The 15,622-nt window shown below is 41.4% G+C and overlaps 1 protein-coding gene across 1 annotated transcript in view; it reads right to left on the reverse strand.

Annotated features, from left to right (window-relative positions):
- The window catches only part of ca16b (carbonic anhydrase XVI b), a 94,187-nt gene extending 83,181 nt beyond the window's left edge, over positions 1 to 11,006 (reverse strand). The window contains exon 1 of the mRNA XM_034586302.1: positions 10,225 to 11,006. Coding sequence (XP_034442193.1) covers positions 10,225 to 10,309 — 85 coding nt within the window. The 5' untranslated portion in view covers positions 10,310 to 11,006. The remainder of the gene's footprint in view (positions 1 to 10,224) is intronic.
- Positions 11,007 to 15,622: the final 4,616 nt, after the last annotated feature.

The raw sequence follows: 15,622 nt of genomic DNA on the forward strand, positions 1-15,622 counted from the left end.
TTCACAAGTGATGACAGGCGTACACATTGTACAAATCAACCACACAGGCCCAACATATATATTTTACACTGAAACATGGTTGAGAAACACATGAATAAAAAACTGACACTGTTCTATACAACTGATACAGATGAGCTGGATGTTGGCAGTGCACTTACTGTATTGCAAGTCTTCTCCAATATCTCCAATTACAGATTTGTATTTTTTACCATATGAGAATTTACAGATCATTTTTGGCAAATGGAGTTGATATTTTTCTTCGAGAAGTCATGCACACTGACGGCGTATGTATTCCCAGTTTTCGTGATGCACTCATTTCCTGCAATCTAGTTTTTAATTTCACTACACTGCCAAAAGCTAATAACAAGCTAAAAGATGATCTCAGGCTCTTGTGGTTAACCTTCCCACCACTCTTACTTAATTGCAACTAAAATGAAAGTGTTTGTTTTCCCAGCTGTTCAAATTGCCAATTCATAAATCATGGACAATTTCAAAAAAATATGTAATTTGCCTGCCAACGGACTGTAAAAATTGCAACCTGTGCACTGAATTAATTTGTATTAGAAGTTAGTAAGAGCGAAAATATGAAAAGTGTCACATTTAAAATCATGGATATGTTCAGAGTTTCAAACAACAGTTAAATTTAGAGTTAGTCGACTGGCATGTCATGAAAAGATGGCCGCTAATTAGCCAAAAGGGATTACAAGACTATTTCAGTACCCATCATCAATGCCAACATATAACTCATGACAAATGAGGACATCTGCTATGGTGATGGCTCCTCCACATTCACACTCTTGTTTGGCCTTGCTTTAATACAAGGCAGTCTGGTGGTCGTCTGTTGAGATACGAAAGTGTATCCCATTCATGTCAACACCAGACCATCAGAAGAAAGCCATATAATTTCATGTCAAACTCAGTAAAGCGACATTGGCACAGATTTCATCACAAACACGTAGTCAAACTCACAACAGAACACATCCAAGGCTAATAAACATGATATCTAATTTACACTAGAGCTAGAGCAAACAAAGGCTGGAAAACAATGTTCAACTGAGCAGCACTTGGCTGTGACTCAAAGTAATGGCGCCGATCAAGCAGCAGCATCACAGCTCAGTGGTAAAGCCAACATGCAAATGTAATTCTTACAACCTGATGCATACTGGTCCAAAAATATCACACACACACAACTCAATATTTCGATTATTCTCAGTTTATAACCACATATGACAAAAAGGTACCAAATCATCACATCTGAATAAATTTAAATGTGCTACTTATAGATTGCATTTAAAGATATACTACTGTAGATACCTTCTGAAGTTAGCGCCTCTTAATTCCGATTTGTATCTAAAGAGGCGATTATGAATTACTGTAGCATCCAGTAGTGGTATGCAGGGGAAAAGAAACCACATTCAGTTGCAAAAGAAAAGAAGTAATAGAAATGGAAGAAAAAAACAGAATTGAAATTAGCGCCACTTTCCACCAATGGAGACAGCTGGAGGTGAGTAAAGGAATGAGGTTTGATTCTGAGAGTGAACCCGAGCCTTTGTGCAATCATCTGCAAATTGTCCACTTTGTTGTGTCCGCATAGTATAGAACCATATATAGTCCATAGTATCTGCAGCTGATTTCTGTGCATCTGTATGGGCAGTTTTGAGGCCTGAGACTCCAATGCAAACTTACATGTATCTTCTCCTCACACCCATCTCCCTGCTTTGTTGTGCTCGAACCAGCCCTCAGACTAAGTCACAGAAGCCTTTGACAGCACCTCTCCACATTTGAGCTTGAATTGGAACATATTCCAACTAAGAATATTCAAACAATCAAGCTCTTGATTGTTGTATATATGGAAAAAAAGTGAAAATTGCGTGTCATAATTGGCCACAGTTCAAGATGATGTCTTTAAATGTCTTGGGTTGTCCTTCATCCAAATTTCCAGCTTTCATCTGTAAGAAGCGCCATCCAAATGACGAAAATATTGACACACAGAGTGATTTGCTGCACAATGAAGAGCATAGTATGAAAGCGCTAGACATACTTCTTTTGTCACATAATACGTACTGCAATACCTCACAGATTTACTATCTATTCATTGGCAGGATGATTGCGTATAATGTTCAAAGGCTTATATACAAACTGATGAAGATTAGAGTCCTGAATACAAAATTAACCTCTTTCTATCTCAAAGCAACAACATCCATCTCAACCACTGAAGACTCAGGTGCCATGAAGCCTATTCAAAGCATCAACGTTACAGCGACACGCAGCTTCAGAACTGTGAAGCTGTTGAGGCAGAGCGGTTGCTAGCTCCCTCTCTCAAACTGGCTGCTAACTAAGTGTGGCGACAGACGTTCTCTGGAATCCCTCGGTGATTAGTGATTACCTGGGGATCGGTCTCCTCTCTGCGGCAGTAAACACTTGTGTTGTGAGGTTTAGATTCTCTGTGACAATAACGTACAGCACCCGTCAAGCCTTCAGCACACACCACAGTTTGACAGATAAACAGACACGCAGTAATTTGCACAACAGCGCAGTGAAAATCGCTGGATGGTATTTTTTTTTTACGTTGAACATATTCAACTGTTGACCGTGTTGATGTATAAATCCTTTTCACTGTCTAATAAAAACTTGAGTTGTCTTTGTTGAGGAAGTGTGAAATAATATCTTTCTGATGTATGAAAATGTCAAAAGGAAAAGGCCATGGTATTCAAATCCCCAGTTAATTAGGGTTCCAGTACTAGGAGGGGTTGAATGTTTGTGTTGAGGAACAGAAACATTTGCATTCCCCAAAGGGGAGCATGTCAACAGGATCGATAGGGTAGACTCTAAACTCCTGTTCTGCCTCCAAAAACTATCTAACTCAGCACATATCCTCCCTCGGAAATCTCTTAAATTAACTAACAAAGTTTCACACTAGCTGCCTTGGTCGTTTTCACAATATCACAAAATATCACTTGGCACAACAGTAAAATGTCTAAAAGAGACGAATAAATTAGCACCTGGAAAGGGTCCACCACCACCACACCCTGAAAAGCTTAGCCCTCTTTTTGGTAACGCGGTTTAATACCAATGACCCTCATTCCATTGTTGTTTTAGAGCTTTCTCAAGGAATAAAGAGAGCTCCCAGAGAGACAGTCCAAGTGTGTGTGAGAAACAAACAGAACATCAATCTCATTCTAAGCCCAAAGGAAAGAGCCTGGGGACGGATCTCTCACGGTGCTAACTTAGGGAGAGGTGGAAAAAATGCATTCAACAAGGAATTAATGAAATGGGTTTAGCACTGGAGTGGAAAAGTGGGTATTGACTTGGTGTTAAAGTCAGCCTGCCAAACTGCATCTAATTACAACTACTCTTCTGTATTTACTCCACAACACGCTCATGATTAATAAGCCTAAATAAGTAATTATTCCATTATGTAGTGTAATATGTGGTGTGCTATTGTACTTTTATGTGTAATATATATATATATATATATATATATATATATATATATATATATATATGTTGTAGTTCCTAATATCAACAAAACATCGCCAAGCTATATGATTATGTAACTGATGCAATATTCTTCTTCACAATACTTCATCTCATGTGAATTCAAGAGTTGGGTTTCCTGACATCCATCGTTTATACAGCTCTGTAAAAATATCCACCTTTTATTCTACCATTGTATGTTAATTCGCTAGATTTCTGAATATATTAATTTTAATGCCACTTTATATGTAAAGAGCAGAGCTGATAAATCACCCAGCTGATACAGCTTACCAGTGATATCCAATATCACACCGACGCATGTGTCTAACAATGAATTACAGAAAAACCAAAGATGTGTCTATTGTTACTTTGTGAGCAGTTTCAAATTTACAATGTACAAACAAAAATTAACCAAAAGAGATTGCAATTAAAATGTATATTTATGTAAAAAAAACAACTATGGGCCTCTGATATTGTTAACAGCGTTTTTTATCCCTCATTATTAATATCAACCTCAACAATAAAATAACTCTCAAATAAAATAACTACAACAGAAAAGACATCTAACAAAAAAAATACCAGTATGTTTTAAAGCAGCCGACTGGAAAGTTTTGACACAACAAAGCATCATCCAGTTGCATTAAACCAATACCCCGGGGTGCTCCTTTACAAAATGTGCTAAACAACAGCCAGTGCCAAAGATCTAAGGGCTGTCAGGTTTACATGGCATGGTTTCGGTTTTATTTAAGCATTGTGTTACTGTTCCATTTAAACAAAACACGTGTCTGTTCAGACAGTGACAGCTACTCTGCACAGCTAATACCACTGTGGAGTTTCACTGCATTTAAACACACAGTGTAGAGGCTGTATTTTAATGTAAAAGTGACCTACATTCATGGTAAGGTACGTTTTTCTTCTACATACGGAAACACACTTGTATCTTTCACTACACTACAGCTGCTCAAAACAGGATTATAATTTATGCAAAGTTTAAAAATCAATTCATCAAACACTACTTGACTCTCCTGCAGAAAGCTTATTTGGCATTCTACAGAGCACCGTGAGCTTGATAAAACATGCACAGGCTAATCCTATATCTTCAGTGATTGTTGCCATAATTCACGACAGGGGAAACGAGCCTCGTGGACGGGGTAGCCTACTTTTTGAATTGTTTTTCCTTGACTCGTAAAAAAAGACAATTTTGAATGTAGCCCAGTGAGAGAGAGGTAAAAAAGGAAAAAGAACAAGGAAAAACAATGAGCACACAGCAAACACACGCTCTGTTGACCCACAATAAAACAATGCAGGAAAAGGGAGCCTGAAGGTTCCATTGTCTCCATTCTCCACAGGGCAGCGTTGACTGACAGTTCAGCTGTAAGTAAAGCTGACACAGTATCACATCGCGGCAACATTGTTTAAGGGCAAAGAGGACGTGGAGACTAAAGGACACAGGACATTTATTGATATGGCCAAGTCCTTGAGTGCAGCAGTGTATGTCCTTCAGTGACAGTGCCTTATTGCCTGGACATTAATCACTATTGTCATGAAGCACAGGAAATAAGTACACTAGTTCCCCCAACAGCATGTTTCCTCCCTTGTTTCAAAGCAGCCCGGTCAAACCCAGTTTCCGTGTGTGTGTGTGTGTGTGTGTGTGTGTGTGTGTGTGTGTGTGTGTGTGTGTGTGTTTTTTGGGTTGGCTGTTGCTCGGATAGACGAAATGATTTGGAGTGAAGTGGCTGTGAGTAATTCTGAATGATTAAAACACCACTGTGACCAGCTCGGAGAATCTTCACTGAGAAACTGCGTGAACTCAACCATACACACACAGTAATGAAGTGATGAACAATTGCCTTGATTAGCATAAGTTAAACCAATAAACTCTTTAATCACTATTAATGTCCAATTATTGTAATTATCATTTAAAATAATGCACCGTTCTCAATAATGCTGAGCAGCGATTTACTGAAATATTGCACTTCAATGTAAATTTTTGCCAGAGCAGCTCACATCTCTGAAGCGTGAAATTCACTAGTGAATATGTATAAAAATTATATTTAAAATTAATATGATTTATAGTGTTTATCCTCAATAACTGAAGCAGGGCAAGACCTGCTCTGGTTTTTCCTCTGCCACACTATCCGGGATATGAAGACAAAAAAATAAAGATAGGACGGCGTGTTGTAGTAAAGGAGAAGGAGTAGAGAACAGACACAGTGTCTGTTACCACACTGGTCACAGCTGCACACATGTATTCAGTAAGCTTGTGAAGCAAACGTGACAGCAAAGCAACTCTAAACAATACTCCAAGTGTTGGATCTGCTTGAAGATGTTCTGCTTCTGACATTCTATTTACATCGTGACAGAAAATGTGACAGAGCTGTTGTACAACTAGAAAAACCGATGCAGCTGTATCCAGTGGACATGAGGTTAGACCACACTTTTGGGCTCATGATTACTAAGGTAATGTGACGCACAAAAAAAATGTATGATTATTTTGTGATTTCATTAGGAAAAGCAGGGAGTCACAGATTACAGGTGGTGGAACATATTTATACTTCTTCTCTTTATGCTTGTGTTGCTCTGCCGGTGATCCTGCTTTGTCTCCTAGCTGGCGTTAAATGTTCCCTGTGGACGTAGTGTGATCCTCTATTGTGCATATACACATTGACACATATGCACACAAGTGAGTGAGTGAGTGAGGGTGACACCTCACTCATGTCAGTAGACATCCTTCCTCTGGTTCTGCCTAATTTAGCAATGTGCCAAAAAAACAGGAGCTATGGTGGTGATCGTGTTCGAACAAGGACATGATAACATAACCTTATTATTATGCAAAAGACTGCAATGTGAGTGGTTCTAAACACGTTGGACTTATTTTGTTTTTTCTCTCAACAGTCGCCTAGTGCTTTCTCACAGTGGGAACCTTTGGGTCTCTCTATGACATTCTCGACCTCGTAAAGGGCTTTGATATATTTTATGTGTTTGTGCTGTACAAATAAAATTGAATTGAATTATTTCCATTTCCTGACAATTGCAGCATATATAAATCTCGCACAAAGAGAAAAGGGGTACAGGGTTAACTTCTAATGATTTTGTGAATCATCAATGCTATGCTCATTAAATATGTTGTGCTTGATTATCATTCGAAAACTATCAATGCCAAGGACATAGATAAAACGAGCATGGTGTCACCCCACTGGCAAACCTTCATGTCTGATATGACAAGCCAATAAACTAAATTGTCACCATGTACCCTAAAATTACGGATTTCTCTAGGTTTGAAAATTACTTGAAATATAAAGCTCAACATTTTCAGATATTTTAAAAGAGAAAAGTTTGATATTATAGCTTTAACTGATTCCTCGAGTGTCCTTTTCCAGACTTCCTTCAACTGTGAAATAAGGCGTAGCTCATTTCACAAGCTGTTTTCCACCAAGTGAAGCACTTTTTCCACAGCAGAGATCAGTTTGAAGAAAACCCAAACCACAAGTGTTAATCACTATAAACACAAAATGAACAACACACAACCATTCTCCAAAGCTAAACTACACTACACTGTAAACTATTATAGTCCAAACAAAGTTATCAATAAAAACTCAATTTAAAGTATGTCCATTCTCATCAAGCAGATAGATTAGCTAGTCGTTTAATTTGAGAACAATAGGCAAAGGATGAGCATCACAAGCAAAAGGATAAACTGTGAATTATCTGCACATGACTGAAAAGTGATTACAGTGGCAGTGATTCCCCATCGGACCATTTATTGGGTGGCACAGGCATCTGGTGGAAACGACAACAGATAACAGTTTGCTGAGGCAATCCATGATGGAGATTGGGCATATGTTGCTGGTGCTATTTTAAAACCAGGGGAAAGTTAGTTTTAACATCATATGTCAGCACTGTACGTACTGAACCAATTATCCAGGGAAGATGCAGAGGACCTTGATGATAACGATGCTGTTACCAACATCAGTGATGTCCAGACAGCTGGCATCCTGCTGGCACAGGAGTAGATCAGGACCTCATTAATATCATTAACGGCGCGTTTTCTCTCATACTAGTATTCTATACGTTTGGAGTGAGCGGAGATAGTGTTATTGAAAAACAAGATATCCCTGCAATATATGGCATCCAAGCATTTGCCACAAAGTGGTTTATTTTGCATTTAAATTGCCAAAAATCTGTTCATCTCCTGTTGTCTGTGCTAATAGCTATTCTACAGCTTTGTATCATGAGGCATTAAGGCCTTTTCCCGAGTGCTGAATTCCCATAAACTTGCAATCATTTCCTCATTACTTGTGTGATGTAATCAGAAGCATTTCTATAATTATTGCCAAACTATGTTTCTGATGATGACTGCAGAGCTGCGAAAATGGCCGTGGATGCGATTTCAGGAATAGCACAAGTCATAATGATCGACCAACAGACTTTTTTTTAAACAACCATAATATTGTAGCAAGGGTGTGAGTGAGTGTAAGGGGAGAACATTCTAGGATATTTGTGAGAAAAAACATGAAGACTGTTTTTCTAACGAGGGCTGATGACTTTGAATTACATCTAAATATACACTAGAGGAAACGTTCTCTGAGATATTATGAAATTAGGCCAATTTCATCAACATCGACACCTTTAAATGCTTTTTTGCATTAATTCAAGAAAGAAAACGAGCACCCTCCTTTTTAAACACGAGTTTACTCTAAATTTAAAAAGATTTAGGTCAACCAGTCTAAAAGAGTAGACAGACGCATGTGAGCAGCGAAGAAGTCGTTACATCGGACATAACTCCCACCAGCTACTCGATGGGGATCCAGGTTGTCTGTATTGCCTTCCTGCCGTGTGTCAGAGGTCTGGTGTGAAATGCCATATGAGAAAACTCGTGTGTAAGGCTACTAGTCAATAACGCTGCAAACTGAGGACGTGGAAGCATGGAACAGGGGGATTTTGGGGCAGAGGGGGGTGACTCACAGAAACCATTCTCCTGTTACATCACTGCTACTTTAGTATGGGGGGTGACTGGTGCCACACGACAGGTGATGACTTCAAATGTATTTGAGACGCACACTAGCTACGACAAGATTTACAAAGATAACAGTGGATAATAAAATGTTCAATACATTTATTAAGAAGGATAACAAAATATTTGGCAAATAATGTGATGTCACTGCCTTTTGGCCACTGATTTAAATGCTTCTAATTCCCATAAAAGCCAGACTGATAAACCAGGGATCTTAAGACTGATATTAGTATCAATTAGTATATTGGACCTATTGCTGTCACACATTTTGTACATTAATTTGAACGTGGGTTGGGGGTTCCTTGTTGAATTGTAATGACCTGTTTTAATTGCAAATATACTATACATTCTAGAAGTGCATCTGATTGTCCAGCAGAGGGCGCTTGCTATGAGCTTGACCTATTGCATGCCCTCTTGACCTATCAGTAAAGTAACCCAGTAATGTTATGTTGTTTTCCTACAAAAATGGAGGACACTAGCAAGCAATTGATTATCAACTACGTGAAGAAAAACCAACATGAAGGAGGAACGATGTCTTGTGTTATGTTCTGCAGCCGGAAAAAATCTATAGTTGTTGTCATGGCTGAGAGGGTGTATACATTTTACAGGGCGAGCTGGAGGTGAGTTGGAAATGTATTGTTTTTAGGTTGGTGACGCTTCCATCTCAGCTCGCTCTATCGCAGGTTTCTGTCGCAGCCAATTATTGTAGGATAGAGATATTTACGATTCGAAATCGGCGAGGCTCCGAGTCAATCGGAAGCAATACGATTATTTTGTAAAAAAAAACCCCACCCCACACTTCAGGATTATTTGGGCAGATAATTGGCACAGAGTGACCTCCAGTTGGGAATACCCCCGCGATTGAAGAAAGGGTCAAATCGGATATTAAGTCGGTTCGGTTATCCTCTAGTGTGCAGCAGCCTTAAGGATATGATAAGAGATATAGGATGATGATGCAGACTGGTTAATAATAGATTCAGTGCTGCTAGAGATTTAGCAGTGGAAATAAAAGACTGAGGGGCCACAGATGTCGGCGCATCAACAGTAAATCCACAGTCCACAGGACCACATTTTGCGGGGACTGCGCTTGTGCACGAGTGGCATTAATCGCCCCTCATACAGGCACGTCCATCCGAGAGGCAGCGGCGCAAACTGTCGCCTTCATCATCCTCCAGACCTCCGCACATGACAGCGAGCAGACACAGGCTGCACCTCCGCGCAGCTGGAGCGGCGCTGCGGGGAGCTAAACTTAGGAGAAGCACAAAGACCAACGCTGCAGGCTGGAGACATGCCGGAGGGACAATGACACAGGGGGAGACGAAGTGAAACAGCGGAAAAGTCTCAGCTTAAGACTATCGCAGAGGAGTGTTGTGGTGCATTTGCTCGGTTGTGAGTGTGCACCATGTTGAATAAGTGTGTTGGGGAGGAGAAGCAGCACGTTAACGGAAGGACACACACACACACACACAGCTGCTCAATCAATGGCATGCGCACAAATCACGGAGGTTCGTCGGTCACCGTTGGACCTAAAACTCGGCTCGGCTCGGAAACAGTTACCGGAACCAGGCTGAAGTAAAAAAAAATAATTAAAAAAACCACCCCCAAACCCACAGACAAAAGTCGCCTTTTATCCCCCCCCACCCCCCTCCATTACACCAGAGCCCCGCAGCACAGCGGACCTCTCTTCGGGGGGAACCACGAGCGGCTGCCCCGTGTTGTGTGTCGGTACTCACCGGGCTGACAGGCTTTGTGCTCGGGCAAGGTTAAAAACATTAAGGGTAGTATCCACCAGCAACTCGGTTCCCGTATCCTCCGCATGTTAGCCCACTCATGGAGAGCAACAAGAAGGCAGCGGGTCACAAAGTTTCCTCTCTTTTCTCCACAGTCTCCTTTTCTTCTTTTTAAAACGAGAAAAGAAACAGTGCCGAGAGAAAATCACGAGCGAAGCTGGAGCCGAAGTTGGCTCAGCAGCGGCGGCGGCAGCAGCCGCGGAGACAGAGCATCAAAGTCCGGGTTAGCGGCTCGGCTACACACGCTCACTGCTTTCTTTGAATAGTAATATTAATAATGGAGGATAGAACGATTTTAGATTCTCATTCAGTCCGGGGAGAGGCTGTTGTTCGCCTCGAGGAGCAAAACGCCACACGCACTTCTTCTTCACCGTCTGAAGTCGGACTCCACCGCGCCTGTAGCAGCGGGCTTCCACATAGCGACATTCCCGGAGTGAGGCAGCCGGCGGTGGTGGAGGAGGAGGTGGCGGGTCGATCAGTCGCTGTCTTCTTCACTAACTACCGCGCGCGGCGGTGGAGGGAAGGAGAGAGAGAAAAAAGTGGTCGCACGGTATCGATCGCTCATCGTTTAAGTGATTATCCGCGGCGTCAGCGTGACCGAGGGCGACGCACGACGCGAGGTTGAAAAGTGGAGCTGGAAACGTCCCATTCTTCCCATCCAGGAAGTCGACTAGCGGTCAGGCATGCACGGATATCTGGCTACTGGTCCCATCCTACCGGACAGGCTGAGAGGGAGGGAGGGAGGGAGTCTGGACGGGGCGGGGGCCGAGCAGGGAGGGAGGAGGGGAGGGAGGGTCTTAGATTTGCTGAATGCAAAATGACCCAAAGGTTGCATGTGCGCAGGAAATGGATCCGAACCACTCAGTGAAAGCAAAAGACACAAAAGCTGAAGGGTTAAAGTAGAATATATTGTAGGCTGCACAATGTATGGAGACAATTTTACCACGGTTAAGTCAGTCACGAGCTCGTAGAACTAAGATTACGTATTTCGTAAGCTGCTTTCAGACATGCACCGAACTCCGCAGAGCCTCCGTATTTTCTCCGGAAGAGTTGCATGTTGGGAGAGTGAGAGCCTCCGGGTTATTTGCTGACTTTTTCCCACCTCGCCCCCTAGTGTAATGTACGCAGTAAGTCGGGAGAATACGAATACTAGCTGGGGAGTGTGTGTGGGGGTGTGTGGGGGGGGGGGTTGTTAAACACACGACAGACGCAAAAATACGAAAAGAAAACAAACATCCCCCGGTGTCATACACGTAGATGACACCGACAAATGTCTCACGAGAGCTTGTGGCGATAAGAGCTGACACCGGTGTAAGAAAATCTCTGCAGCGGAGCTAATACGTCACTTCCTGCCTCTGTCTGCTGCACCCGGCTGCACCGCCTCTCGCTTGACCCAATCCGGACGATATCCGCAGGTCATGTCTGAAAACGGCTTTATATAGCATTTCTGGAAGCCAAGAACTGGTCTCAGTCTCTGATCACACATCATGCAGACTCCCCGGTCCATCGATCACTTACCGGTATTTCGGACAGGTTGGCCCCGAGTGGCCCCAACACCAGAGAAAGAAGATCTGTATCCATTGATCATTGTGAAACGCATGTGGTAAAATGATAACTATTGCCTGAAACAACTTTCACTTCTACCCATGCTTACTAGTTGTCTGTTCGAGGCGCTACCATGAGGAAGAGGCCAGAAATCAAGTTGCTTCAGGTTGACAGGTCCAGACTAGGCCTCCTCTAAATGTTGCATCACACATGTTGCATCAAACATGATGAAATCCTTCGAGAGGGTTATCTAGCTGCATCTGGATTGCAGCCTTGTTCTTACAAGTCCACTAAATCCATTGATTTCCCCCACCTCCACCGTCCTGTCATCTCCACTGTTTTCTTGCTTCCTCCCAGGCCCCCATTATTAAAATGACCCCCCTGTGGCCACTCTGTGATGTCCCTTTGCCTCCTGCTGGCAGTACTGTGAATGGAATACTTGAGCAGCAATCATCACCTGGAATATCATCGCGTACGAGTGTGCACTGATTGGAGAATTATGCATCCACCGGTGACACTCCCCTAGGTAGACGTGTAGTCAGTGGTGTTCTTGCAGAACTATCCAGCTGGACATTTAATTTGAGGAATCTGATTAAATTTCTCATTTAATTACCCAGTTCTCTGCAGGGCCATTGAGGACAGTCACAAGGGCCCTTTGCTTTTAATGTGAGCCATCTGCTTCCTCTCCAAAATGCCTACCTTTTCAAAGCCCCCACAGCCTCGTGAGCATCCTCGCACGATCCTCCGGGCTGCACTACATACGTACACTCTGCACAACACCACCACGGTTGATGATTATTTCCAGACTTGACTGTATTCTGACTGATCCCATGCATTTAACCTGAACAAAAGTTCTTCTATCTCCTTCTGCCAGGCGACCCAGGTTTCAGACTTTGATTCATCATGCAGACTGCAAATGTGTTGCAATCATCCCAACTCTTATGAGTATAGGTAAATGTCCCCAGACCAATAAAACATCACAAAAGGGTCAAGAAACAAATAGAGTTAGCTTGGATTAATGTTAGTTCTAATGTACATACATTTTTTGCCTTAATAATCTTCAAAGCTTTATTTATTATGTCTCTTATCACGTATCAATGAGTGTAATTAGCCTCGTTGTTTGCCATATAGAACTTATACAATGAATCAAGTAGTCATAAACTCAATTGGCAATTATTCTGACAATCAATAAATTAACTGGAAAGTTTTTAATTGGGTCAGTGGTCAGGAGCGTCAAGCCCCTGGGCGATATACTGCTCACAAGACAGTTTGATCCATGTCGTTAATAAAAAAAAAAAGCAACTTGGAAATTGTAATTTTCATGTCTCTAATTATTTTTTCTAAAAAAAAAACACATAAAATATTAGAGTAGCATGTCATTTGTTAGGATTTTAATAATATAATTAGACACTATAGCCCCGAAAAGGATCGATTCTACGCGCACCATGTTTGTACCTTAACAGAAAGACTTAATGTGTGTGTGTCTGTGAAGATGGCAATGAAACTGAACTCTAAACAAATGCAGTGTGTTAGACAGGGGTGGGGTCAGGGGCAGTTTGGGCTGAATATGTGGGGAAATGTGCGGCCTTCAGATAGTGACTGATAGTAGCCGTTGCTGGCTGGTTTTAATCTTGAAGTTGGTTGTTGTGTGTGTGGGTGCGTCACATCGCAGTTCAGTCTTGCACCTGTCTGATAAGGCCTGTTTTGAGAAGACTGTACATCTGTGGCATACAATACACTGTACTTTAACTTGTTCTCATACCTAACTTGCTATATTACAGCCTAAACTCCATTAGCTTTATTCAAACATCACACATACATGAATGCACTGTTTTCTTAAAAAACTGTGACATACCCTTAGAAAGAATTCAAGCAGCTGCCACTAGGGTCTGAAGGACAGCTTGTGAAAACTCACAAGCTGTCAGCCGATTCAAGGCTTGTTTTAAAACACCAAACCAAACACTGTCAGAATGCTACTATCTAAGGAGGGACGAAATGGGGAGCAGCTCCTCATCATTGGCGGATTCCAGTGCCTAGAGGCTGGGACCAGCCTGTGCACTAGCCACGTGACTCCCCCTCGTTATTGACCACTGAAGTTCTACCTATTATTATAAATATTGCACCTGTCGTCCGGGGCTGTACGTTGAGTGCCCATAGCTATGTAGTAGCTTTTCATTGCTTCTAAATAAATACTTTTTTGAACCAAGACCGACTCTACCCTCTCTACCTAAGGAAAAAAGAACACGACACTTTCAGGGTGGTCTTTCCTGGCTGTATGCCTGTCAGGTCACAGTCACAACAAACACGTAGCTGTTATACTGTCATCGCTGAAAAGCATCGTGGTGACGGTCAAGAAACACATGAAGAATGTGGCTCTTTTCAAGAGAAATGGACAAGTTATTATTTTGAGTCGAGGTAAGCATTTGTGGGAACATGCTCATCATGATGTAAAAGGCAAATCTCAAGCATCATTACTGCTTGGTTGTTATAGCTCTTAGATTTAGTTAACACTCTTTAGTGGCGTATGTTTGCCCAACTTTCTCAAGACCACATTCTTATGCAAACCGTGTTATGCAGGACAATGTTATGATGAGCGAGTTAATAGCTAAGAAGCTAATACCTCATTCAGAAGGAGAATTTGTGGATGGACCTCGTACTGCTGCTGAGCTGCTGCACCAGACAAAGTAAAACTAATTTAAAGTGTCAGTTTGTCTCACAGAGTGGACTATTGATTACTGCTATGGCAAAAGCTACTGAAAAAAATAAAAATAAAAATGAAGCACACCACGAGAAGTTTCCACTTTTCCTCTCTGGCCTGCAAGAAAACAACGGGTACACCACAAAGAAATTGTTTGTTTGATACAAGAGAGAAATATGGTTCCTGTCTTTGTAAGATTTGCATTGCAGTAGCAAAGGTGAGGATTTGATTAAAAAAGTGATTTTGGCCAAACCCGACTGTGAGTAGCATCTTCATCACTACCATCTGACATCAGACCGGAACCAAAGAAAACCTGTCCAAGCTGCTGCATTATGAAGTTAATGTGATATTTGTATGACCCACAAAGGATATTATGAATATTTTATTTTTATATGGAAAAAGCTTTCCCACCTGCGATTTAAGTAAAAATACAGATGCACTTTTTCAACTGTGAAGATTTGCTGCTGTGGTCTAAACTATATACAAAGGTTGTTCAGACAAAATTTGATTTTGAAGGCTTTACCTTGAGTTCTGGGAGGAAATTTTAACTTTCTGGTATTTAAAAGACCAACAAATCTATTGATTCATCAAGAAAATAATCAACAGATTGATTGATAATGAAAATATTGATTAGATCCAGCCATACCTGTTACATGTAGTCCTGCAGTGTGCTCTCTCACTAACATTTCAGAAAATCACTTTTCATCTAGAAGAATGTGGAACTTCTAAGTTGGGAAAAATAATGCCTCAACACTTGCAATCAGTGCAAACTTAATTAACATTCTAAAATTAAAAAGCCAAGGGAAAATTTGTGGTCATAATTCAATCAATAAGCCACAAGGCTCCACGAAGCCAAAGCTGTGATCTATTTGTTTTCTTTTGCAAAAACATTGCCTTGAAGCTGTTTTGAAATCAACCGTGACATGATCCAGGCTTATAGCTTTAATAAAAAGGATGAGTTCCACCGGGCTTTTTTATTTTCATGTTCAATAAATAGCATACAAATAACAATGAAACAGAACAGATGGGTGACATGTTCCTCATGATAAATTTTAACCTAAGAATATTAAAAAACGAGTTGCAGCCGAGGAGCTTTTT

This window comes from Hippoglossus hippoglossus, chromosome 5, assembly GCF_009819705.1.
Source record: "Hippoglossus hippoglossus isolate fHipHip1 chromosome 5, fHipHip1.pri, whole genome shotgun sequence".
Lineage (NCBI taxonomy): Eukaryota > Metazoa > Chordata > Actinopteri > Pleuronectiformes > Pleuronectidae > Hippoglossus > Hippoglossus hippoglossus.